The 26,021-nt window shown below is 42.2% G+C and overlaps 1 protein-coding gene across 3 annotated transcripts; it reads left to right on the top strand.

Annotated features, from left to right (window-relative positions):
• Positions 1-978: 978 nt before the first annotated feature.
• gas2l3 (growth arrest-specific 2 like 3) lies at positions 979-24,600 on the top strand. Of its 3 annotated transcripts, XM_067490817.1 has the most exons (10): positions 1,009-1,126; positions 1,554-1,668; positions 11,490-11,545; positions 16,923-17,109; positions 17,977-18,095; positions 18,474-18,615; positions 19,550-19,613; positions 19,712-19,853; positions 21,591-21,695; positions 22,184-24,600. In XM_067490817.1, the coding sequence occupies exons 3-10, from the start codon at positions 11,522-11,524 to the stop codon at positions 23,561-23,563; spliced, it is 2,163 nt and encodes a 720-aa protein (XP_067346918.1). In that variant the 5' UTR covers positions 1,009-1,126; positions 1,554-1,668; positions 11,490-11,521; the 3' UTR covers positions 23,564-24,600. The 3 variants fall into 3 exon arrangements, with proteins under 3 accessions (XP_067346916.1, XP_067346918.1, XP_067346915.1); XM_067490815.1 differs by lacking the exon at positions 1,554-1,668 and having other exon boundaries at positions 979-1,126; XM_067490814.1 differs by lacking the exons at positions 1,009-1,126; positions 1,554-1,668 and adding an exon at positions 9,366-9,551.
• The last annotated feature ends 1,421 nt before the right edge of the window (positions 24,601-26,021 follow it).

Genomic DNA, 26,021 nt, shown 5'->3' with positions numbered 1-26,021 from the left:
AAGGACTCATTCTCCACATTGTAAACCAGAAAATAGGTCAGGGTACTTTTTAGTCCTTCCGTATGTCTCAGTGATGTTCATATGGGGGTACGGTGATGGTCAGCATTACCATTCTGGCAAGCAGTGCTGTCCCCTGCTATATTCAAGGGTCCTAAAGAAAAAAAAGAGACCCTGAACAAGCTAAGACACGTTTTTCACAGCATAATTATAGTGAATTGTTGTTTCTAAAAAGAAAACTTAATATTAATTTATTTATGGCTGAAGGTCAAAACTGGATGCACGGATCTTCTGGCCCTCAGGTGCCACTGCATTAAAAACAGACATGATTCTCTACCGGACATCACTGCATGGGCTCAGGAACACTTCCAGAAATCACTTCCTGTGAAGCTGAGCTGTGCTCACTGTGCAATGCACATATGCAAGTTAAAGCCGTATCATCCAAAGAAGAAACCATATGTGGTTTATTATTATTATTATTATTATTCTTTCTGGAAACCATGGATACCCTGTCATGCAAACTAAAGAGGAGTGGGACCATCCAGGTCAGGGGGCAGTTCAAAAGCCTGCATCTCTGATTGTGTGGGCTGCATTAGTGTCATATAAAGGGAAGAAACACTGTGGGTGTACAAGTAGAGAAAACGCAAGTCCAAATAAAAGAAGTGGCCACAGAATCGTAGCTGCATTTACTGTAGATATTACTGTTTAAGAGGAAACAGAGCAGTAAAACACTGCATACATTAGTGTGAATGAAAAAAGATAAATATATAAAAGAATAACAGTGGCTTCTTTCTCCGTTTAAATCACTCACAGTCCCTTTAACAGGCTTATTTTAAGACCGAGGACGCTTTTATAGCCTGGCATTATAATGCTATGAATGGGTTTCCAACGTCCAGTAAAATGACACTCAGGTGAACCTGTGGCCCCGCCCACAGACCGACCGAGCGCTTTGATTGGCTGATTCGAATAGCGCTGCCCACAAACATACATCAGCGGAGAGCGTGAGCAGGTCCCGGCAGTTGCAGAAGCAGCTCAAGATTTCCAGAAGAAAAAAAAAAAAAAAGGCTCTAAAGTCCCATAAACTGCCGAAACTTCCCGTTCGAAGACTCATGTGTCCTTAGTGTCGCTGGTAAGTAAGACTTTGTTAGACTTGTCGTAATTGGTCTTAGTGGGGAAAGTTTATCTAAAAGTTTCCAAGTTTTCTCCCGTTTCTTTCCCAAATCCACGAGGGACCCTCGTGGAAGCTACCAGAAATATTATTTATACTGAGCAAAGTCTCGCGCGTGTTTTTTCATAAAATAACGGTCTCGTGTGTGCGCTTCTGTGTGTGTGTGTGTGTTGTAACAGTACGTTTAATAAAGCATTTGAAAATCTGTGCAGGCAAAAGTGGTATAATAGAAGTCAAGTACAACATCTCTCATCTTATTGAATTAAACTTATTTAGCTTTACCTTTTATACTCCACTTATTAAGTAAACGCTTTTCCTTCCGCATGAGCCATCATCAAGTTGAAATGATGGTGTAACATAAACCAATTTGCATCCCTGCACTTTACAGTTTTCCCCTTTAGCCTCGTAGTGGCAGGCGATTGACGGTTCTGTGCTCGAAACAACGGCCACCGGTGTGGAACCATGAACGCATTTATCCGTGAGTGGCAGGTGGGAATAACCAGGTAAGAGGATCAGTGGATGACTGATGCATATCTCGCCTAGGAGACTGTGTCTGCCGAGGTGATAATAACGTGGCTGATGATAAGTGCGTTCGCCATAAGTTCACAGTTACGTTTGGTTGTGCGGTCCCTGTTTCAAACACACTCTCTGAGATGTTCATGCTTCATCTTGCTGGTGTACCTTTTGTGTCCGGACAGTAAAGAGGGAAATCAAAAATGTTCATGAACTGTTCATGTGACAATCCCGCTTTTCCCGTTGGAGAAAAAAGGCCAAGATAAAGGCTCAGCAGGTGCTTCCTGTAAAGAGGGAGACAGCAGGGAGGCACTATTCACACTGAATAGTCAGACGCTGGTGATGAGTCCATGTTGAGTTTTTTTTTTTTTTTTGTCCTTGCACAGACTAGATCTTTACTTGACATTGTGATAAATGATAAGTGGCCATTTTCTGTCCCTTCATTGTATGTAAAAAGTGATTTGAAGTAGAGTTGTGCCATCAGGTTGCTTCTGATTATAGCTGTGAGTTCTTCATGCTATCGGTTATATATTTTCAGTACATAAAATTTGATGTAATTATAACTCATAACTTAAGAAAGAAAGGGGTTAACCTCCTGAATAATTATTGTTGCTATGCTATAATTGACAACCCTGATGTTGTATTGTCCCAAATCTACTTATCACATTTGGAGGGAAATATCTCTGCATGTTGCCAGACTTTCATACTGTAGCTTCACGTTTATGCCTCTGGTTACTCGGTTGGTTTGTACAGGGCGACGATTTACTAAATGTACAGTGAGCTGCTTTTGAGTGACCATTGTTCACAAGGCTGTGATGGTGGTTCAAGGCTATAATCAAACTGTGGTTGACGCTGTACATCGATCTGTTACCAGATTACTGACAATACAATACGTCACTGTGTTTCAGACAAAACTGTCACCGCCCGGCTCTTAATGAATGAGTGCACACATGAGTAGCAACCCCAATTCCAAATATCCTCATAATCACCATCTGCTTGATCTTTGGCAACAGGCGTCACGTTCCAGGCCTACAAAAAAAGAAGTTAAGACAATAGACAGACAGACAAACACACATCTGATGTGACAAAGGGGATTTAATGAGTTAAAAATGCATGTGTGTACATATGGGCTGCGATGCTGCATGTGTGACCATAATGTAGATGATAATGAAATCTTGGATTACCCCTCCTTTATTTAGAGAAGAGCTTACAGGAAATGAATCAGGGGTAAGTGTGTGTTTTTTGGGGGGGGGGGGTGTTGTGTATAGATCCTATAAATAGTTGCACAGTAGAGCGGACGTCATACATTATTCATATATGGCAAACCGGAGGAGTGACAGTTGTATCAGTTACATAAAAATACACTGTATCACTTTGTCAACTACAAAGAATCACAGTGTAATCCATATTGAAGCAATCTGTATCATTTCAATAACCGTATCCATGCTGTTAAACCCATATCAATCTTTGGAGCAGTTGAACTCAACCGATCTCACAGTCAGAAGGACTGTTGTATATCTGTTGGTTAGTCAGTCCCTCCAAGAAACTTTCAGCCCTTTTTGACTTTCTGACAGCTTTTCTAAAAATGTTGCAATGTTTTTATTTATATTTTAAATTGCAACGTCAAGCAGAATTCATAGGGGGTTGGTTGAATTGTTGCAGCATCCCAAGTGCCTGGAGGGGCGGACCAGTTCATGTCAAATCTTTTTTTTGTATAAAAGTAAGCTTTACTCTGAGGGCTCAGGTCAGCTTCTATTAAATTACAAGGTGCAAGCCTCTATAGATAAAAACATCAGTGTGTTCCTTATGAAGATAATTATTTGAAAAAGATTTACTTTTTCAAAAACAAACTTAAAGAACATCACTCAAAATAAATATAACAGATCAGTTTTTTTAAAATCAGTCATTGCAGAACTACAATACTTGTGGCAGTTGCCATCCTGATAGCATCTCTCTTAAAAACCTTAAAGCAGAGAAGTTACATCTACTTATACTGCCCTGCCCTGTAAGCACTGACAGCTTCTCAGACTGTCGAGAACAAAGTGTCAATTCTGTTTTTCAAACCCACCCCCTCCCCACCAGGATGATTGTGTTACAAACAAACACAGCTGATTACGTTAAGTTCAACAACCCCTTGACCTTTCATATCTCCTTGGTCTGACCCTCTGTAAAGAGTGGGGAAGGGGTGAGATGGCTTATCTAAACTCACCCTAATAGTCTTACATGGCAATACTGCTGGCTGCATGTTTGGACATTGTGTATTTCACAATCTTTCATATTGGCAGATGTATGTGACGGCGCGTTGTAGTTTTTTTTTGTTGTGATTGAATTTAAAAGGATACCTGTGATGCACTCGATCTGCAACCACAGAACACTTTAAAAAAACAGCTGAATAAGGATCAGTGGCCGTCACTCGAACTGAAGCAATGATGTCACTGCAGTTAGAGCATGTGTGATGTTACTCGGCAGAAACGACTCAGTGGGCATCTCAAATGCTGACATAATACCGGGAGGGAATTTTTAAAAGGAGGAAAACAGATTTGGGTTTGTATTTGGTACAGACTGCCTTCCTAATATTTGCCTATAGCTCCTTTTTTTTTTTTTTTTTTGTTTGTTTGTTTGTTTGTTTGTTGTGATATTTTACGTAAAAAAAAAAGCAAGATATACTTTGAATGAATACATTCAGTCTGTGTTTTTCCTCTGTTCTTCAAGAGGATGTAAAGCAGGGCAAGAGGACTGATCCTGAGTCAGCACCGAGGGCTTTGAAATCCTGGTGCTGACCCGATGGCAGGTCTTGAGCTGTGGATTAGCGTCAACAAATCAAAATGGGATTGGCAGGTGGCTTCCACTCATTCAAGCCTTTAAGACGGGCTTTACTCATACTGTCTCACCTAGGGAAAGACTGCTCCAACAAGGACAAGAAAACTAAGGCCAAGAAATGTTTTAATCCTGCTTGAAAGGGGAGTAGACTTTACCATGGAAAACCATGATGAGCAAGCTGGTACAGGCCCCAGGCAGACTGGATCTGCTTAGAAACTAAAGTTTAATTAAACATGTTGGGCTCACTTTGTCAACAGACCATTGATGTATATTTACCTTTTTCATTCTCCTCCACTGAATGAATTTCCCTCGCTACACAGTACAGCCGGGCCCCATGTGTAATGATAAGGGGGAGGCCGGACTTTTAAATAAAATGCTTCTCCGACAGGGTAATTAAATCCAGACACAAAGGGCTCAGCAGGAAGGATTTTAATAGAGAAGCAGTTTGAATTCTCCTGGGGTGGGGGTGAGGGGGGTCCAGCAGAATAGAACAGGGCGCAGGAGGTTCACTGGCTCTGTGAGCTGGCCCATGGCCACTTCACATCGCATGTGCTGGGGAAAAGCACACAAAGATATCACTCAGTTGTTTCTGTCTGCTCAAGTTGTCAAATTAAATGTGTAAAAATAGAGCCTTGCCCTGATTCGCATCAAAAAGTTCTTGAGCAGAGCAGTAAATGAAAGGCATTTAGCTGTAAAATATGTCATATCACGAGGGGATTTTGAATAGAGCCTGGTCAGTGCAGGGTTTTTACACTTAAAACAATAACTTTGGGTTTTTCGTAATGTATGGTTTTTAATGTCTTCAATCTTTGCCACTACTCATGGTTAGTGTACATAAGTCAGCAGTCTTGCAGCAAGCAAGAGTCAATTGGACATGTATTTGATATACAGTGCAATTATGGCTTTACACTGCAAAAGTGGGAATAAGCTAACTAAACCCATCCGCTAAATTAAAACAGACTTGAAAAAATTTGCAACACTAAAAATAAAACAAACTCATTCTTCTTGTGGACTGTGTTGTGAACAGTAGAGCCAAAGGCAAAGTTTCCCCTTTGAGTTATTGAAGATGACTGAAACATTCCGGTAGTTCAAAGTAAAAAGCTTTCGGATAAAGTGGACATCGGGAGAAGTATGTGCAAAAGATCTTTTTGCTTTTTCCCTCTGGGTGTCGTAAGCTCTGGGCCGAGAGCTGCTGGTCAGGCCTACAAACAAGCTCTGCATACAAACAAGGGAAACACATGCTGAAATTGTATTAACCTCCAGGGAAAGAAATGAGGAAATAGAACATGCTTTTTCTCGGCCCTGTCATATGAAAATCTACAAGACCCCTTGAGGTCTTTTTAGAAATGTGTTTAAAAATGACTTTTTTTTTTTTTTGCTCATGTTTGCCTCGTTTATATCCCTTGACACGTACACGCACAATGTGGTGGAACCTCAAAAGGACATTTCCGCCTAAACCTACTTTTAAGTCATTACATAATGTGTTCTCATTTCTGTTTTGCACTTATGCACGAGTGCTCGCACGCACCGCCGTAACGTAGCAGGCTGCATGCGTGTGCCACGTGCTGTGTGTGTGATGACGGAGCGTTGTTGAGGTGGATGTGCTCTGCTGTCTGGGATAGTGCTGATCCTCTTAAATGATTACTGGCTGCGACTAGAGAAAGAGATGGGTGACCTGCGTGGGTGACATGCGGACAGATGTCTCATCTCCATGCTCTGAAGAACACACGCCGTTAAGATCTATGTGCAGTTCGGGCTCCAGGGACGATCTGATGAGATTCCTTATAGTATATCATACTGTTCGTTTGTGCCTACACAAAGGCAATTCCCCTAATTTATTCAGGACATTTTCCTGGCAGGAAGTGGGCTGTGTGTTGAAGAGAAAAGAGATAATATGCCTATTAATAAGCAAAGTTATCTAAATTACTTGTGGTCTCTTTATATTAACACAATTAAAATGCAAATCAACGACCTGTATGTCGTTTGGGGCCGAGCAATAGGGCCTCTGAATAATGCCACTCTATTTTAGGCTATATCACAATATCTCAACATTTTGAATTCTTGTGTAATGCATTTCCTAAGTGTTTAATTTAACCCTTTAGTTCACACCAAAATGATGAATCTAAAAGTCTTGGCGACATATGTCTGCATTAAAACATCCTTGTTTTAATTGATTAGTTGTTTCCAGCCTCCTTGATTTGAAAAAAACAATATTTACTCAAAACAGGAAATTGTTAAAAGCTGTTGGTGCTTGGTTCCTCCACCTTCCCCCATTCAATTCAAAATATAAAACACCTCTGTTTTTATAAATTGGACAGTGCATCAAGCAGTAATATTAATGTCAAGCTAACTGAAGTGTAAAGCAGCAAGGGCATGAAACATTAAACATTCAAACCAACACTATGTAAAATGACTTTAAACATACTTAAGGGCGCTTACTAACTACATTGTGGTGTTTCTTTGATATGATCTTTTGAATTGGAAAAAAGTCAGACTTTTTACTCTGAACCATTCTCTTAATGACAGTGGTCCCTTTTTAGTGTTTACAATTTATGTATGTTGCATTTGTTTTAAATCACAAGTAGGAGGCAGATTGATGGTGGCATAGGATAGGTCCTGAAGTGGGGCTGTAATGTTGCAGCGCTCCCAGAATTTGCACTAGACTAGACTGGAAGCAGGAGTCTGTGAGCGAAGCAAAAGAACAAAGCCAAGTCTCATCCCATCAGCTTAAGAAATTAGGTGAAATTTGTACTCAGTGCTGCTGATATAGTCATTCAGTACGTCCTACAGAGAACAAGCTGCTCTAAGTTGAGTACTGTGTATTCAAGAAATCGCCCACCCTCCAAACCTACCGCGAATGCATGTTTGTAAAGATCAAATGCCTCACTGGCCTTAAAATGATCCTGAATTAGTGCAAATGGTCTCACATTCATTGTAAAATGAGAATATTAACCAAAATGTGGAACTGAATGTAACATCTGGAAACACTATATAAAGTCTCTTTTTCAAAAGAGTCTAATGAATCTGGAAGTAGCTGTTTTCCTGAGGAAATAAGACCTTAACCCAAAACAAAGCTTCTATGTCTCATAACAAGAAATACAGGTTTAGTCCACCTAAACCTGACCAGGGTCTTTTGTGTGCTGAGTTTCTGTTCCACATTTTCTTCTTTAATCTTACTCTGGTTTTTGAAATATAGGAATCTCTCACGTGTCTCTGCACAAAAGCTAATGTTGAGCAAGAAATGGGATTCTTTGAAAGCTGCAAATTCCCACACTGCTCTGTGAACGGGTTGATCATATAATTACCAAAAATGATGTTCATGTAAAGCCAGACAATTGACGATGTAAGATGATCCACAAAGAGGCTCTATTGCATTTTGGGCCACAAAGAAATCTAAGACCGTAATTTTGAAAACGCTCAGCTCCTCCAGAAGCTAAACCTTGTTTGCTGACAGAAGCAGGGAGATGATGGAGGAAAAGGCAGAGTGAAGATGGATGGCAGAAGACTGCATGCATTGTCAGACATTTTTCCTCTGCGACCGTTGGGGAATGTGCGTGGTAGTGACCAGTATCACAGTGTCAGGCTCTGCTCTATGCAGTGTTCCACTCCCAAGCTCTTCACATATAAAACATGTTTTGTCTTTTTTTTCTTTTTTGGCTTTGATTCTCTGTGCTTGACATTTGACTGTGTGTGGGTGCCTTTGGTTCCTGTAGGGGGTCATGCTCACAGGCTTTGCCGGGGCCACAGATGCACACAACTGGAGTCCAGAGCCACAGATTTGCCCTTTTGCTCCGTGTTGTTGATTGTGATGCCTGCATGGTGAAAAGTGGAGCCATTATGGACGGTTTCCGTAGCCAAATGTCAAGGGGAAGTTGAAGACACCAGGCTGATGAATTTGTGCTCTAAGACATTTGATATAATATGTTGTATGTTTCCAAGGGGCGGCTGTAGCTCTGTTGGTAAGGTGAGATCAGTGGTTTGATCCCCGGTCCCGGCTATATGTCAAAGTGTCTCTGGGAAAGACACAAAACCCCTAACAGCCCATTCCGATTCCCAGCTGTGCAGTGCCGGTCCAAGCCCGGTAGAAATTGGGGAGGGTTGTTTTAGGAAGGGCATCCGACGTAAAAACTGAGCCATAACAATAACGTGGACAATGATCCGAAATGACACAAAAAAGAAAATGTATGTTTCCAAAATTGGAGAACCTTAGGTTGAAGGGATTGATGTAGTAAAGATCACATGCTACATTTCATTCAATTTAACCAAGCTGTTTGAAACAGCTGTGGAAAACCAACATCTGGGCATCTGATACAACAGTATGACGTCATGTGTTCGGTTTGTTTTTCAGACTTTGCTAACTAAAAGCAGTTTTGTTGAAACACTTTCCACATGGATGCAATTGTCAGTTTCTTTGTTGACGCCCTCTCAGCTTGACAGCAAACCATCAAAAACGCCAAAGTGCAAAAATCTGCACTTAATTTCCCTTTTCCCAACTCAGCCTTTCTGAAGAGTATAATTTAGAGCTTCAGGAAGTATTCTGGTGAGAGTAACATGGAGGTGGGGCATGAAAAGGAAGCGGAGGTAACCCCCACACCCACCACCTCACCTTCTCTATTGCATCTCCTTCCATTTCGCTGCATCCTGGTTGGGGAGTTCCTAGTTGGGTTTGTGGCTTGGAGGTGTGTGCATGTGTGCGGTGGCAAGCCTCAAAACAATAGAAGCTTTGTGAGAGGGTCGCGCCGTGAGAGGATTGTTGGGGTGGGAGCAGGGGGGAGGTCAGGGCTTAGTGAAGCGTAGCCATTTCATTAGTCAGGGCTCTCCATTTGCACCTCCTCCTGCTCCCATCTATCCTCCCTCCCTGTCAGGCTCTCGCTGCCTTTCCCTCCTCACTCACTCGTGGAACTACAGAGTGAGGCAGGAGCTGCTCTGGAATAACGGCGCTGAGCAGATGACAAAGATTTTGGTCCAGTGTTGATAAAGATGTGCTTTTGAAGGTGACTGGAGCTGCTTGCTGCCGTTCCTTTGCTGACTCTTGTATTTGTGTTCTTCCGAGGTAAGTCATTCTGTATTGTCATCCCTCCTTCCCCAACTCGTCCCTGCTTACTGACTTGCATCGTGTCTTGTGAACTGCAGCTTTGGTGTCGGATGACCGGACACGGCACTCTCTAACGGGGGCTTTGATGAGCAACTGAGGATGTGATTTTAGTCTCTGTGGTTATGGAGGCATCTCTACATAAGGATGTAGGAATCTTTCTGTTTTGGACAGAAGTTTGATCACTCCGATCCTGCACAATGGGAAAACACCAGAACATATAAATACTGCAGTGTAGAACTTTACCAAAACTATCTTGTTGGAGATTTTTGAGTTTGTATAAGGTTTGTGTGTCTGAGGAGAGTGGGGGGCAACTGCTTCTGGGGCACTATTGTCTCAGCTGTGTTGACTAAATTATCAGTGTTATTAGGATCTATGTGATTGCTTTCTCCCCCCCCCCCCCCCCCACCCTTTCTTTGTCAAACGCATCTTTGGGAACAGCTGAGTGTCTGGATAATCCTTCACATCCTGTGTGGTGGGGAAAAAGCAGAGACTCCCTGTATCCAGTAAAAAATGTGTCCCAAACAAATTTTTAATTTTTAATTTATTTTTTTCCTCTTTCCCTTTATCCCATCCTGAGTGTCCGTTTGCTCCCTTTATCCTGGTAAACAGTTTGCTGTAATGTTCCTTATAACTCATCACACAATGAATGTGAAGATGACCAGTGCTTGGCTATTCTGTGAAGAAAGCTGGATATTTCTATAGAAAAGCCACATTTATGAAATAATCGTGTCTGTCTGGGACCAGTTAAGCTTGCAAGTCAGTCATTGGGTTTTGTCATGACGGTGTCCCAGGAGGTGGAGGGGAATAAACAGAATTTATTACATTTGGTATTTTGAGCTTTGAGGTACAACTTAAGTGTTTTGGATATTGACTATTTAAATGTCAGACATGTATGACTTCTCACAGCTTCAGTGGCTTGTTCATCTGTCCAACAATGAAAAGCCCAAATGAATCCTTTTGGCCCTAATTTAATTCCCAATATTATAAATGTATTTTTTTTTTTTTTTTTTTTTTTTTTAGTTGTTGATAAATAAAATTTCTGTCTTGTACATGCAGAATAGCTTCAACAACCACTACAGGTTCAACCGGCGAGTTAAGTCCAGTCCAGATGTTACTGATCCTTAACTGGATGCTGAAAATGCTATGTGAAAATATTATATTTCGATGTGAAAATTATTAAACGTAATAAATTGTTGTAGGTATGATTACATTATAGTGAATGATGATGCAGAAATATTCAAAATTCTCTGACTAGTTAAAGAGTTTGAAATAAACAAAAGCATAAAAAACCTGTATTAGTGTGTCTAAGAGGCAGCAGCTTCTTCTTCTCTTTTTAGTTCCCCAGTTCGCTCAGTGCTGCCATCCTTAACACGGCAAGAGCCGATTGCTGCTCGTCACTAGTTTGTTCACTTTTGTCAAAGTGTTGCTCTAAGCTGTTTTAATGAGCGTTTCTGGAAGATGGATCCGGCTCTGTCTCCTGCACAGTGAGAAGATGGTCCCAGAATGGGGCTGCACTGTGTCAATCCATGCAGTGTCTGTTGTTCAACTACGTGGTGATGACGAGACAAAAGTTATTTCTTCTCGAGTACTTCCGTTACTCTATTTCCCCTTGCTTTTAGCATTAAATTCCCTAACTCCCTTCCTGTCTCCAGCTAAGGTACAGAGATGATTGCGGTATTGATTTTTCTCACGTGTCTCTTGGCAACAAAGTGAAAAGGCAGTTTCCCAGATCTCAAAGTTTAAGTGTATTATATAAGAGTATAAGTGCTCCATTATCGAATACCATGGAAATCCTAGCTTCAAGTAATCTGGACTTTCTCATATATGCTCTTTCTGAACTGCAAAGTGTCAAGTTGAAACCTTTTTAACACAACTGTCCATCTTATCTTTCCACAGAATGAAGAAGTAAATCACCTGTTGTCGCAGTCATGGCTGTCCAGGCTGGCATCCAGGTAGGGCCACTACCTTATACATATATAGTGTGAGGTGTGCTTTGATTGGTCCCATGATTCCAAAGTTGGAAATAAAGGAGTTTCAAAATTACAATGGTGTACTTTAAATATGTTGTTAAGTAACTTAAATGTGTTTGTGTTAAATTATCTAGTCTGTTCTAGGTTTTAAATCTTCACCTTGTAGTGGGGCAAAGACTTTTTGTTATAGTGTCGTCCTCAGCCAAATCAGTGCTCTTCTAACAGCTCACGCAGTCAGGGAGTTCCTGACATTGTTGGAGTTATTCAGATTAAGTAAAGCACTGCAGACATCTGTCTCCCTCCGAACAACTGTGGCGAGCCCACCTGCGTTGCAGCACGCTGTCTTGTTGTTGTTACGCATTATTGACGTTCCGCGGAGGAGTTTTGCTGCACATTTTTTAGGGGGAGTGGGTGGAATGTGCAACACTTTTTCCTTTCCCCTCCCAGCAACAAAGTGTCAGCCACCCTGAAATCCAAAACAACAAACGGGTAAAATTACAGATCTGTCTCATGGCCGCGCCTTATTGAGGAAGGGATTTCTCTGTCATCTGCTTTGGAACGTTGTTTGCTCGCCCCACCCGTCTTGGACTGTGGATATGTAAAGTATGTATCCCAGCGATATGCATGTGAAAGGAACATGTGACAGGAAACCTCTCAGTCTGATGTGGATGTGTTGACGAGGCTGTGAAGAGTCTGCTCCAAGTTGTTATTGTTTTTAAGTGTAGTCAGATGGTGCAGTATGAGACACACCATAGTTTCCCCAAGAAAAGAATATGTTAGTAGCCTTCAGTTTTCCCACATCATTGTGACTTTGTCTAAAACATAGTAAGAGTACTTTTACTTTACTTTAAAAAAGAAGTGCTTAAAAAAACATAACAATTTGTTGTCCAATTTCTTTATCTTCATCTTAATGCAGTACTAAAGAACAGTAACATCATCAGTGATGTTACGATTAGCGTCTCTGAAAATCTGCGTCTTATATTTGCAGTTTAATGTGTATTAAGGTAGTTTATGTGTGTTTGTATGCAGTACATAATACGAAATACAGTGCAGAGTGTATGAATTTTGGTATTGAATGTAATCAAAAGCACCCTGTGAAGATATTGATCCATGTCTGACTGTAGTGATGCTGCAGAGACTGTGTAACACTGCAGCTACGTTGGAAGCTCAGCTCAGGGCTTGACTGCCCATGTAGAGCACAGTCACATTCATAACTGGCCCCACGCTGACTGCTTCGTTCACCCATGCTGAAAATGTATCGACTCATGGAAGCAAAAGTAGCATATGTGCACATCTATTAATGCACTGTAACAGTATGTATGTAAGTATGATGCCTGCAGAATTTAGTATTATTATGACGCTCTGACATCCAACCATTGTTTTCTTTTTGTGTCATCACGGAGCAGCAGAAACCTGCATACAGTATATAATTAAGCAAAAACAAACAGATGTATCAACAGCTTACAAGCTGATAAATACTGGTTATACACGATTTCCTAGATCTAGTTTCTCATCCTAACATATTCGCTGGTCAGCTGTAGTTTTTGCGTGTGTCATGACAAAGGCAACATGAGGTGACACAGCAATTAGGCTTCATCTCTATTAGTTCTTTGATGTCATCTTAGTTTGTCTCATTGTCTTCTTGACGCAAATGTGACGCGCTTTTTTTTGTCTCCACCAACATCAGAGCTCTTTTTAACTGGCTTTAAATGCAGCAGAAGGTATGAAAGGGTGTGTTTGTTTGTTTGAAAGAAGAACTGGGCTTTTTAAATAGGAGAAAAACCTAAAAAGATACTCAAAGATACACATTGCTGAACACAGAAAGCCTGATTGACAACTGATAATCTTGGAGAAGCAGTGTTAATCATCATGGTAACATATCTGTGGCTAAGAATGTCATTGTTTGCTCTTCTAAAATTTCTTCATTCTACTAAAGCAACTTCTTTTTGTCACCCAACAATATTTGAGGATGACCTCCTTAGTTCAGGCTGGCCAATTTATACAGCTGTGTGTTTACATGTGATCCTAAAGGCTCAAAGGTCAGCAGGCAGACCATGGGAAGTTTAACACAAGGAAACACTTTTGGAACAGAAAGTGGTCAATTGGAGACACGTTTGGTATCATCAAAGCTAATCCAAATGTAATTTTTACTTTATTTGAATAAACACTTAACCAATTTCCTTCCTTGAGCTACTGAATATCATTTCAGAAGACTTGCTGGCCTCCAGTTTTAAATGGCATCAGCTCTGAAGCGTAAATGGTAACATACAAGCACAAACTGCTTGAATATCTCAGTAGGTTGCATTTGTGTGTTGGATTATCAATCCACATTCCTGCATCCAGTAAGAACAGGGGTGGTGCACGGCAAACTAGATTAACTGAGAACGCCCCTATGCTGGGTCTAATGCAGATTTCAGTTGACAATATTAGTCGGCTTTAAAACCTGAATGCTAACCGTGAAGCCGTATTACAGTAGGAGAAGGGATTATCCCCCCTGTTCAGTTGACTTTACTAATTGGTGCAGCGTCTTTTACGTAACTTGGAAGTGTTACACTAACCAACCTCATTTTCTAATTAGCTGAATGTGGAGATGTGCACATGTTGTTGTGAATCTTCAGAGCATTGCAGGCTGCCTGCTCTTTTGAACTGTCTTATGTATGTGTGTGTAAAAGATGTGTGTATCTTTTTTGAAGTAACCTTTTCACTTTAGAACATCAGGTGTTTTTGACCTTTCACTAGTGCAATTTCTGTGTGTTCAGAGGTCACACTGATGGGCATTGGCAGACTCAGGGGTGGGCAGCAGAGGGCATCCCCCACCTCTGGTGCCCACAAGGGCAAACAAAAATAAAAAGGCAAAAGTGGAGCAAATTTGATAAAGTGGCCTTTAGGATGCCCTCAATATGATACAGTGATGTAGACTTTTTACCAAAAGTCTTCTGCTCATGGGGCCCAGTCAATGTATCAGGGGCCCACAAGACTTTTTTTTTTTTGTTTTTTTACACCCATGCTCCTTAAACAGCCTGTCTGCTGTCTGCCGCCACGACTGCTACTCAGCCAGTCATCTAGTGAAAGATTCTGTGGATTCGCCTTACAAAAAAATGTAGGATGCAGTCTTTTTATAGCCCAACCTCTAGCAGAAATACAAACATTTTCCTCATTTTTTTTTAAAAAAAAAACATTTTTAAATGGAAGTGCAGTACCAGTGTAAATTGAAGTACCTCTGCAAAGTTTAAATGTGACGTGAAAATATTTCTTCAGGATACAGAATGACAGCCTGAATGTACTTTCCATAGGCCCAGCTGATAAAGGGATTCTTCCACACCGTAGGACGATGTTCCACATACTGTGTCCCTCAGCCAGTTTTTCCCTGCAGCCTAAATGCACATTCAGTTAATAGCATCCTGATGATTGCTGGGACTGTTCAGCATCAGCGGAAGTACATTAATATGTAACAAGCTCTCTGTTTAGAATCCAGAAGCTTTCCTGTTTGTATCCAGAACCAGCACGATAAATTCAGGGCCACAACAAGACTCTGCCTTGTTTTAAGTACAATGACCCCTTCAGTAGCCGGTGGACGCAATGTCCCATTATTGACATGTTATAGACTTGATTTAAAGGCTGTATCTTAAACAGATGTCAACAAATTGATTTTGAGGGGGGGGGGGTCATCCAGAAGTGAGTTATGTAATCTCTCTTTTCATAGTGCACATCTGCTGCTGGTGTCTAGATTAACCCCTCTGCCATGTCAACAGTTAAAATAAAAATACATAGCCATGTTGTAAAAGTTGTTTGCAATATTATATTCGATGGATCTTTAAAGCTCAAAGTCAAGAGCTTAGATAGCCTTAAATTTGGGTTCATATGCCATAAAACTGAAGAGAGAAGAAGAGAAGAAAACTGTCCCCATTTATTGTTAAATATATTTTATCTAAGAATATTTGAACATAACTGCTGCAAAATTATCTTGCATCTCTTGTATATATGAAGGACTTTGTGAAGTATCAATGTAAAAGAAATCACAACGCAGAAGTAGAAGAGGTAAGGAAATAGGAGGTATTGTGCAACAGTACAGTAGAGATGGATATGATGGGACATAAGTGTCAAGAGCTAGACTCAGCATCCCGCTGCAGGCACTGAGCCCTGTGCTAGACACCCACTAATGCAATGAAGTGCAACAATTTTCCCTTGTCTGTATTTATTCTTGGAATAGAAAGAAGAAAATGTTATAAAGATGTTTTGGTTATAAAGAGGAAACACTTGAAAAGCATAAAAGAACACAGTGCTACAAGGTGTTAGGTGGTTGGAGATAAAAATGAGATTATGTCGTTTGGAAGCACACAGTTCAGGGTTTTAACCAGGTCGAGCTGCAGTGCCAGAGTCGGTGAGTGGTGTGCGTGCAGTCAACTCCAGCAGAGCATTGAAGTGAAGTGTGACGGCACCGCTGACGCTTCCTCTTTGCCTGGCTGGGTCGCACAAATTCCTCACATGGCGAGTTTGATTACGCTGTAGTTCTGCAGTGTTAAAGGCTGTTCAAGTGTATCAGAATTCCATATCCATTTATTATTTGTTTTTATTCTTTTACTTGCAGTGTTTTGCCGAGTACTAATCGGGCTCATTTTACCTTATTGAACAGAGAACATTGGATCTATACGTTTTTGTTAATTACTTTTTATAGCCCACCCTGGGAGCAACTTGGGGTCAGTATCTTGGCCTTGTCATCATGTGGCCTGTAGAGACGAGGAGTTGAATCAACAACCTTGTGTTTTGTGGACCATTGCAATGCTTTCTTACTGACAGTGAGACAATACCACTGTCCAGTCTGTCCATTTAACAAAAGGCTACAGCCAGTTAATAGAAAATGAATCTGGCTCTGTCTAAAAGATTTATTTATTTTTTAATTTTTTTCAGTTCTATTCATTGATGTCATAGCCTGTGTCTCTGTGTGTTTTTGGTAAAATCATATTTAGCCAACAGACTTGATAATGGAATAAATCTTCTCTAACTTTCAGCAAGAGAACTAACAAAGTCTATTGCCCAGGGTGATGATGCTTAAAACATAAATGCACTTAAAACCATAACTAACTGAGAGAAAAGTAGTCGGGTCAGATTAGGGCGATGTCTCAATAAGAAGGCAGCCACACTAATCTGTGAGAGCACTTTGCCAGCCTCTCTGTTCATGTTTCTAAGATGATGTAGACCATATTAATTGTATTATCCTCAGAGGTCTCAGGGAATTCAACAGAGCATTACTGTATAATGCTGTTTGTCAAGACATTCGTGTCTTGTATTGTATTTATTTCCACATTAGCAGAAACCCACCATTTAATCTTACTTCCATTTTCCCTCCCCTCGTCTCCAGGCCTGGTTTGGTGAGAAGTTTGATGCCCCCTTGCTGAGCCCCAGGAGCCCTCGCAGCCCATTAGCACAGCGCCATGGCCCCGGCCTCGCAGATGTCTTCCAGTACGATCAGTGGCTGGCAGTGCGACATGAGGCAACCCTGGTGCCCATGCAGGAAGATCTGGCTATTTGGCTCACTGGCATGCTGGGTGAGTGCTGTGTCCTACCTGAAATTGGGTTGTCCTTTTTTAATTTTTTATTTTTTTTTTGTCTTGTCTGACAGTTAGTGGACAGATCTTGAGTTGACACCTATTGGGTTTATTCCTTACTGTAAGGTGCTGTCAATGATTAAAATGATGCAGGACTGGCTACAAAACCTCGAGATACGTGAATCAACACTTGACACTTGCACACCAATAAATTTTCTCCCACGCTGCTCGCAAAACGGTTAAACACAATTGACAACTGTCTTGCATGTAATAGGATTTGCGTGGGGCTATTTCCAACCGGACCTTAGCAAACCAGTGGAACCAAATCCCTCATTTCATTCTTGAAATTCACAGACTTTAAACTGATTCCAATGTTTTCTGCAAATTAAAAACTTTTGGAATTTTCGTTGCTTTCATTTTTATTAATATGGAATGTGGGCATGTACCAAACACTGAATATGAGTTATTGGTGCTGTGGCTGTGACGTTACATGTGATGTGTTTTTAAACTGTCAGTTTTCAATACTTAGTAGCAGGATGTTGCAGGAACTGGTGGCAGGCAGTGGAGAAAGTTTCAAGCCTCAGGCTGCAGCTCATGTCATGTGGAAAATCAATTTTTGTGGCACGACCTTTGTCACTTAGAGTTATGGCCATTGTTGGGTTTTCTTCCAAATGTGAAGTCCGACTCATGGCCTTTTGTTGAGTTCCCTGGGGCAGTGATTTACTACAGGGGTCGGGGAAGTGCCATCCTCTCTCAAAGAGTTTGTTTTTTCATCTGCAGTCTTTTTGTAAATGTAAATACATGGTGTATTTACTGGGTTTGAGAAAGCAGTGATTTGTATTCTTTCTTTTCACTTTCTTTTACCAGGAGAGGAGGTGAGAGCAGAGTTTTTTATGGAGGAGCTGAATAACGGCGTGAAGCTCTGCCTGCTTATTGGTGTACTGCAGACTAAGATCGCCCAGAGCTGCCCCTCTGCACTCAGCAAGGTGAGTCAGGGATGAAAATAGCTCAGACCTTCAACTAAAGGGCAGCTTTCATGCTCTCACATGCGGGAGCCCTGCAGGTCAGTTTGGACGACTCTGAATTTGCCGGGTATAAAATGTTTACCTAATATTTACACAACGTGACAGACGAGAGTCAGTAATAATGAAATCGTGACCAGCGTGTATCCAGTCAGCAGATAGTAGCACTTGGGTCTCTAACAAAGACTACACACAATTGTGACAAATGCACCAGGTGTAACAGACAATTAACAATTACCTGACAAAACTGGTACCGAGCCTGCAGTACTGCATAACACATGTCCTTACAGGGACTGTGTCTCAGGCTATTGATGGTTAATGATGAATTATTTGTCCTCACAGCTGTTCCCCACAAGGAAGGTTGCATGTAAGCAGGACGCCTCCCCAGGCTCCTTCTTTGCCCGCGACAACACGGCAAACTTCCTGGCCTGGTGTCGACACATTGGTGTAGAGGAGACCTATCTGTTTGAGTCAGACGGTCTTGGTAAGAACTACGATTGATTTCTTCTGTTCTCTCATCCTCTGCCCTCTCTTGTCTCCTTTAGTTCATGTGCAGCAGTTAAAATCCAGCCATGTCAAAACATGAGTCGTAGTAAATCTGACCTCTGCGTTGTTGGAAACCTTTTTGTTTTAGATCAATGCAACCTAGTAACACCTTACCTGGTTGGACAGTTATGAATCTCTGTTGTTGTAATGCAGAAACCCACTTATTAAAGTGCATCTTCTGGTGCTTTGGCAAAGAGTGAGAGAGATTTTCCCAATCCACTTATTAAATAACCAGATAAAATTTCCCAGAAATGGGGGCAGCAAGTGCTACAGTACACAGAGTTGAAGTTGTGTTTAAGTAGGCAAGCGGAACAAAGCTGGGATTTTTCAGCAAAGAATGTCACTTTAATCGACTCGTAAATGTTTTTATTCCAAGCGCAACAAAATGTTCAGAATACTTAAGAAGATAAAAAGCTGCTTCACAATGTTTGGCTTCATAGTGAGGAATGTTAACAGGATGAACTGACTAGACCGCGGCTGTAAGCTCCTAATATCATTGCAGAAGATCTGAATCTGTTGTTTAAGCCTTGTGTCTTAATGGTTTAATAGGATCTGTTGAGGAGAGCAATCACCCTGACTACTCTGTATGGGGGCTCCCCATAAAACAGATTATAGTGATTGTACCGTGGGATTTATAGGAGCATGTACACACAGATTCTTTATTTGTGGTCAATATGCCCCTTTTTTTTTTTTCACTAATCACCCTTTAGAAAATGATTATCTTGTGCACTTTTTTCAATATAACACATGCATTTAGTCACTTCCCATCCCCTCTTTATTGCCCATTGTACTTTTTGAAGAGAGCAGAAGTGGCAGCGTCTTCCTTTGATTAGTATATTTATTAATCTGTTTGTGTTTGTTTTCTACCTCAGTGCTGCACAAAGAGCCACGGCAGGTTTGTCTCTGTCTGCTGGAGATTGGCCGCATTGTCTCCAAGTATGTATTCGAGCACAGAAAGACAGTTTCCACTGGCTTTATACATAATTAAGTAACAGTTAAACATTGGTTTGAAACTTGTGCTGTGCATTTCTTAGGTACGGTGTGGAGCCTCCTGTGCTGGTGAAGCTGGAGAAGGAGATCGAGCTGGAGGAGACTCTGCTGATGACAGAGGAGCCACCCCCAGCCGTCAAAACCTTCAGCGTGTGCTGCCAGCATGGCGGCCTCTACCAACCTGGGGTGAGTTGTGACTGACAACTTGGAACATATGAACAGGGAATGAGCTCCACACAGCTATAAACACACATAATGAGACTTTCCACCTGGAAAGGGCAAGTTTTGCATCAGAAACGGCTTTAACTGCTGCGAATATTTTCCCCCTGAAGCATAAAGACAACTGTCATATGTTTAGGTGGTGTTCAGATGATAAATTAATTCATAATTCAGAAAGGCGTAGCCTGTGGAGTTGTGGAAGTTGAGGAAGCTTCCTCACGTGTTCAGCGTCTGCCGTCGCCCGTGTGACATGTGAAGTGTTGATAGGCTACAGATGATCACGTTAGCAGCACATAGGTTGCACATGTGCGACCCAGTTGAAGCAGAGCCATGATCAGCGTCAGGCAGCGGCTTCTGCTGCTTCAGTGGCGCCCCACAGGGTACATGATGCATCCGAGCCCCCGCCCCATGTGACCACGGCACGCTGTGACTCATTGCAACACGTGACCAAATTTGTGCCATCATCATACAACCATAAGTACACACCCACTGTTCATAGTCCAGAGAAAATCCTCCATCTCTTCAACCGACTGTGGGTTTTACTGTGTAAGTGTTAATGGGGAGACTGGGAGTTCGGTGGGTGAAACACTGTCAGGGTGGGTGGATTTATTCCTAAAGGAGGCAGCTGGGGTAAAAATAACTGCACCCATTGAAGTTGAATGCAGTTTGCATAAAATAAATTACATTTATTTTGTAAAATGTTTGTCGGTTTCTTTTATAGCAAATTCTGTCAGTTTCAGTGATTTTCGCCCGGTGTGACTTCCTCACCTCACAACACGTTTCTCGTGTTGGAAGAGACATTTTAAAAAGGAAACCTGCTCACTTCAGTGGGTGCAATTGCATTATTATAGTGCCCATAAAAAGTATTGACTCTCTTTAGATGTTTCCCCCTTTTATTGACATTATAAATCAATCATGTCCAATGTAAGGTAGCAACTTTGAGAAAAGCATTTCAGAATAATACCTTATTATCAAAGTGAAGAGAGGTTTCTACAAAGTAATGTCAATAAAATAAAAATACGTCAGGTGAAATAAGTGTCTGCAGAAATATTAGTCCCTTTTTAAAATGACTGAACTAATCCAACAGAGGTCCGGTCATTTGGTGCTAGTAATCTCACAATTAGTGAAAAAGGGATGACGTGAGTGCAGTGAATGTGTCACAAGTTTTTGTAGTACTGGAAGGTCCAGTCACTGCTTAATCAGTATTCCTTGCTACAATTATGCCATGAAGACAAACGAACACACCAAGCAACTTCGAGAACAGGTTAATTGAAAAGCATAAGTCATCGGATGGAAACACAAGAGGGACTGTTACCTGTTACCCCAGTTCTTCACGAGACTATGTTTGGTGGACACCAAGCAGTGCACATCACCACAGACACACCATCCCCATCGTGGTGGCAGCACCATGCTGTGGGGACGCTTCTTGGCAGCTGGACCTGGAAGGCTTGTAAAGGGGGTCAAATGAATGAATGATTGGTTTTCCAGCAAGACAATGACCTGACGCATACAGCGAAAGCTATACAGAAATGGTTTACTGATAACAAGGTGAATGTTCTGGTGTGTCCCAGTCAAAGCCCAGAATTCAATCCAGTAGAGAATTTGTGTCACACCCGATTCCCACGCAACCTGACAGAGCTTGAGAGGTTTCGCAAAGAAGAATGGCATGGTTAAACCTACTTTATTCCCCTTACCCACATACAGGAGCACGGCATGGATGACCCACCTTGCAACTGCTCCAACAGAGTGTCCATTGAGTACCTGTCCGAGGGCCGCTACAGACTGGGAGACAAGACCATCTTTATTAGAGTGAGACACACTCACACACACACACTTAATCCAGATGTTAGGATTTGTGTAATTGAAGAAGTAAACTGTTAGATGAATGGATTTTATGGATTTTTCTGAGACCAAACATCAGTGCAAGTGAACGGAGAAATGGAGGAGAAAAGAAATTCTTGTTTTTAATGAACCATGATGGTCAGTATCTGTAAGGCAGGAATCTGGTATTGGCACCTGTTGTACTATTGCTGGACTCATGTAAGCTTGTTACCCAGTAGTGGTGGATTCCATTAGGCGATTACATCATAATTGCACCACCGTCTTTAGTGCCAAGCCTCAGGATAGACGAGCTTATTTGTGGCTCTGCGTAGACTATTTTTGGAATTTCAAGGAAGATGTCAATGTTTTTTTCTTTATTTATTTATTTTTTTCTTATACACGTCTACAAAGATGCGACTCTTCTTAGAAGGGTTGTAGCAGCCTTTTGTGTTTTAACGAGTACTTCTTCTTCACAGATGCTACATGGGAAACATGTGATGGTGCGTGTGGGGGGGGGCTGGGACACTCTGCGTGGGTTTCTGATGAAGTACGACCCTCTGCGAGTGCTGCAGTTCACCACCCTGGAGCAGAAGATTCTGGCCTTTCAGAAAGGCCCCCCCGGGCTGGGAACTCACCACCAGCATGCCAATGCAGCACCGCCTCCCCCTCCTGACATGGACCCCCTCGCTGCTGTCAACAACCTCATCTCATCTTCCTCCTCCTCTTCCTCCTCTGCCTCATCATCTTCCTCTTCCTCCAGCTCTGTTTGTAGGCCCCCAGTGACTGGCCAGACGTGTCGTTCACACACGGCCTCCCCAGCCTGCACACCCACGCTGCCCAGGAAAGGTGCCACAGCGGCACCCAGGAAGAATTTCCACATGACGCCTTCCTCCCCCAACAAGCCCACCCAGCTTCCTCTGCCAGCCATTACTAAAGGTTCCTCCTCTCTGCCCTCGACACCTGTGGGAAGCTCCTCCAAACAGTCTCCCAGCCCAGGGGGTCAGGTTGGGCCGCTCCAGCGCAGAGCGCTGACTCCATCGGCAGCTCCATCACCTGCTCCTGTAGATCCAAGCTCGGCCTCCAAGCTGAAGCTCAGACCACCACCCCGTGGTACCACCTCTCAACCCCGGAGCCCTGTCTGCCCCGAGCCATCTTCAAAGTGCCCCAAATCCTCCAGCCCTTGGACATCTCACTCATCAACCTCTGTGCCTCGCTCCGTCATTGCACCAGTACGGGCACCCGCCCCTAAAGATGCTCGGCCTCCCGCAGGCACCAGCCAGCGCTCCCGCTTAGCACAGCGCCGCCCTGGCTCCCCAGCCTCGCGCCTCCGTCTAGAGGCAGCCAGGCGTGTGCGGACGGCCACACGGGCTGCAGGGACACCAACTCCAAGGGCAACAACTCCACAATCCAGGACCCCCACCCCCAGCTCAAGGACAGCTTCCCCAGCTCTGCCAAAAGCTCCCTCCTCCCAGCCTAAAACCAAAGAGTCCTCAGCCAAACCTAAGGGGCCGGCCCCAACCAAGGCTGCTGCTGTCCCTCCACGAGGTACCACTGTCCCCGGGCGGGTCCCAGGGGGCAACAAGAGCCCTTCGCCCACCACACAAGCCAATCAGAAAATACCAGCCACAGCACAGAGAGTGGGGCGAAAACAAGCCACCACAACTAACCCCGTCAATGGAAAGTCAACTCTAAAACCTGAATCAGCTCCAACTCGAGTTCTCTCTCAGCAGAAAACCAGCCCCAATGTCAAAGCAGTAAAAACAGAGCCCAGCATCAGTAGGAAGGTCCCACAATGCAAAGGCAAAAGTGAGGACCCTTACTTTGAAATTACTACTAAAAGGAGGCTGAAGACGTAACTGGGGGATCTGTGAAGACTTCACCCAAACCCGCACTTCTGGGAGCTTAGACTCTTCAAACAAATAAACTTCGACACTAATCCTCATGAAAAAAGCTCATCCTTTTTAACCATTTGTCTGCAAATTTTTTTGTTGATTTTTTTTTAATTTATGTTATTTAATAGTCTTTTATTTTTTTAATCCAAAAAGGTCAAAGATATCGTGTCTCTGTTTTGTCTTTGTGATGAACTAATGGTCTTTGAGAGTTTAGCTCCATGTGTCTGATTAACACTAAGCCGTGAACAGTGTTTAAATCGCCACCTTCGTTATTTGTGCAGTGGTTACAAATCGTGTGTCTGAACTGACTTTTAAACAACAAAGCATAGATTTTTGTAGTTTTTTTTTTTTTTTAAAGTTCAGTAACACAACTGGAACATAAATCCCAGTTTCTGATGGAACGTTTTTGTAAAAATGATATCTAGATGGAGGATTTGTCGCAGTAGCGTCAGACGAGGCGCCATCAGAACCGCTCCTTCCTGTTGTGTGCCTTTTATCAGAAATGAACTCTGAGCGGCATTAGAATGTATTAGATCATTGGGGCGGTGCGTGGGGGTGTGGTGGGGGGATTTAATGGTTTTACCAAACGTAATTGCACAATGTGTCCGAGCACTCGTGACTTTGGTTTCGCAGAGAAAAGCCTCAGTCTCAGTTGAACTACTGATCAAACGCCTCTTATTCTTTTTAACCGAAAACACTCACAAGGCCAGAATCATTTTTTAAACAGAATCTACTCTGTAACTAGTTTTTATATACATTTATTTTTTTGTGTGTGTGTATTACAAATCTAGATTTCTATGTGGTGTGTGTGTGTGTGTGTACGTGCGCGAGCGTGTGCATATAAAGTATATATTATCAGTGAGGCTTTTGTTTGGCACTTTACAGAAACTTTGTTTGTCACAGTTTGAATGTCAAATTGTCGATTGTGTCTCTGGTTCCAGCTACTTTTTTTTTTTTTTTTTGTCAGTTTGGATTAATAAATGGACAAGTGTTTTGAAAAACATCTTTTGTTATGTTGCAATGTGACTCATTCAACATGTTTTGCTGTTGCACATTGCTCCAAATGCTATTAGAACTTCTTTTCCCACTAAAGCTTTAAGTCTCTCTGAGCAGGGTCCTCAACAAAGTCCTCCAAGTATTCGGACCGTGGGGGGGGGGGGAAACATGTGGGTGATTAGTAATGCAGATAAGCAATGGATCTGTTATTATGCCTGACATCATCATTGATAAATAGAAGTGAGCTTAGTTTTTAGTAATGCTCAAACCTGGGACGTGTCTCTCAGTCTTTAATTCTGTCAAGGTGCAACTCAACAAATCAAAAATGAAGACTACGTCCACTGAGCACTAGCATGAATGGAACTGGTCCTTTAGTAGCTGTCTGTGACCCTCTGCTGCCCCTTAGAGCATCTGATAAAACACTGCAGAGGATGCAGTTTGTATAATATGATTTGAGTGGATTTTGTCTGCAGAATGATCTTCCCATCCCCTCAAGAAGTAGCTTATTTTTCCTTCAACTTTATGAAAAGGTTTATTTAAACTCCCTCTTAACATGAAATCATGTTTCCACTCGTACTTTAAATGTGGGCACTGCAGAGGCGGCTCATTAGATTAACTGGATGTATCTGTATGGGGATTAGTTTACTGAGGCCCAGAGGCAATTTATTTAGTCCCGAAACGAACTCCCACCTCTAGAGTATAAACAAAGTTAAGGTTTTAGGTCTGCAGTAGTTTTCAAAACTTTTAGTTTGGATTTTGTCTTTCATAACATTACTGTTTTGGTACACTGTCACCGATTGCAAATGACTGCAGAATCCAGTCCTTGATGAAAAGACACTGTCCCAATGTCCAGCCAAGAAAAGAACACTCTGAAGGAGGTAGGTGTCATGTGTTTGCTGTTTAGAGACATCTTTAATGAAAGAGGCTTCACAACAAGGTGCAAACCCCTGGTCAAGGACCAAAAGGACAGATTAGACGTTATTAGTCAAAATCCAAAATTGCCTGTCCAGTGCTGGAATAACATTCTGTGGATCAAGCAATCCAAGATGAACTTGGGTTGAGGAAAAATATGAAGAAGTAAAGGAACCTCGCTCATGATCCAAAGCATCACCTCATCTGTCGAACATGGATGAGGAATCAATGTTATGACGTGTATGGCTGCCGATGGAGCCGGGTCACTGCTGCTTATTGGTAATGTGACTTGCTGATGAAAGTAGCAGAATGAATTCTGGAGTGTACAGGGCTACACAAAAAACTATCTGATGGTGCATTATATTACAGATGTACCACAGTACAGAGAGGGTTTACATCTGAGTCGGATTATTCTTTTCCCTTTTTCTTTAAGTTAATAACCACTGCCAAAAGTATTGATCATGGTGTGTAGCAGAGCTAGCAGGGAGGCCTGGCTGGAGCAGAGTAGATTGAC

This window comes from Channa argus, chromosome 21 (assembly GCF_033026475.1).
Source record: "Channa argus isolate prfri chromosome 21, Channa argus male v1.0, whole genome shotgun sequence".
In the NCBI taxonomy this organism is placed as follows: domain Eukaryota; kingdom Metazoa; phylum Chordata; class Actinopteri; order Anabantiformes; family Channidae; genus Channa; species Channa argus.
The sequence above is the reverse complement of the archived record's forward strand: the minus strand, read 5'-3'. Positions and strand labels throughout refer to the sequence as shown.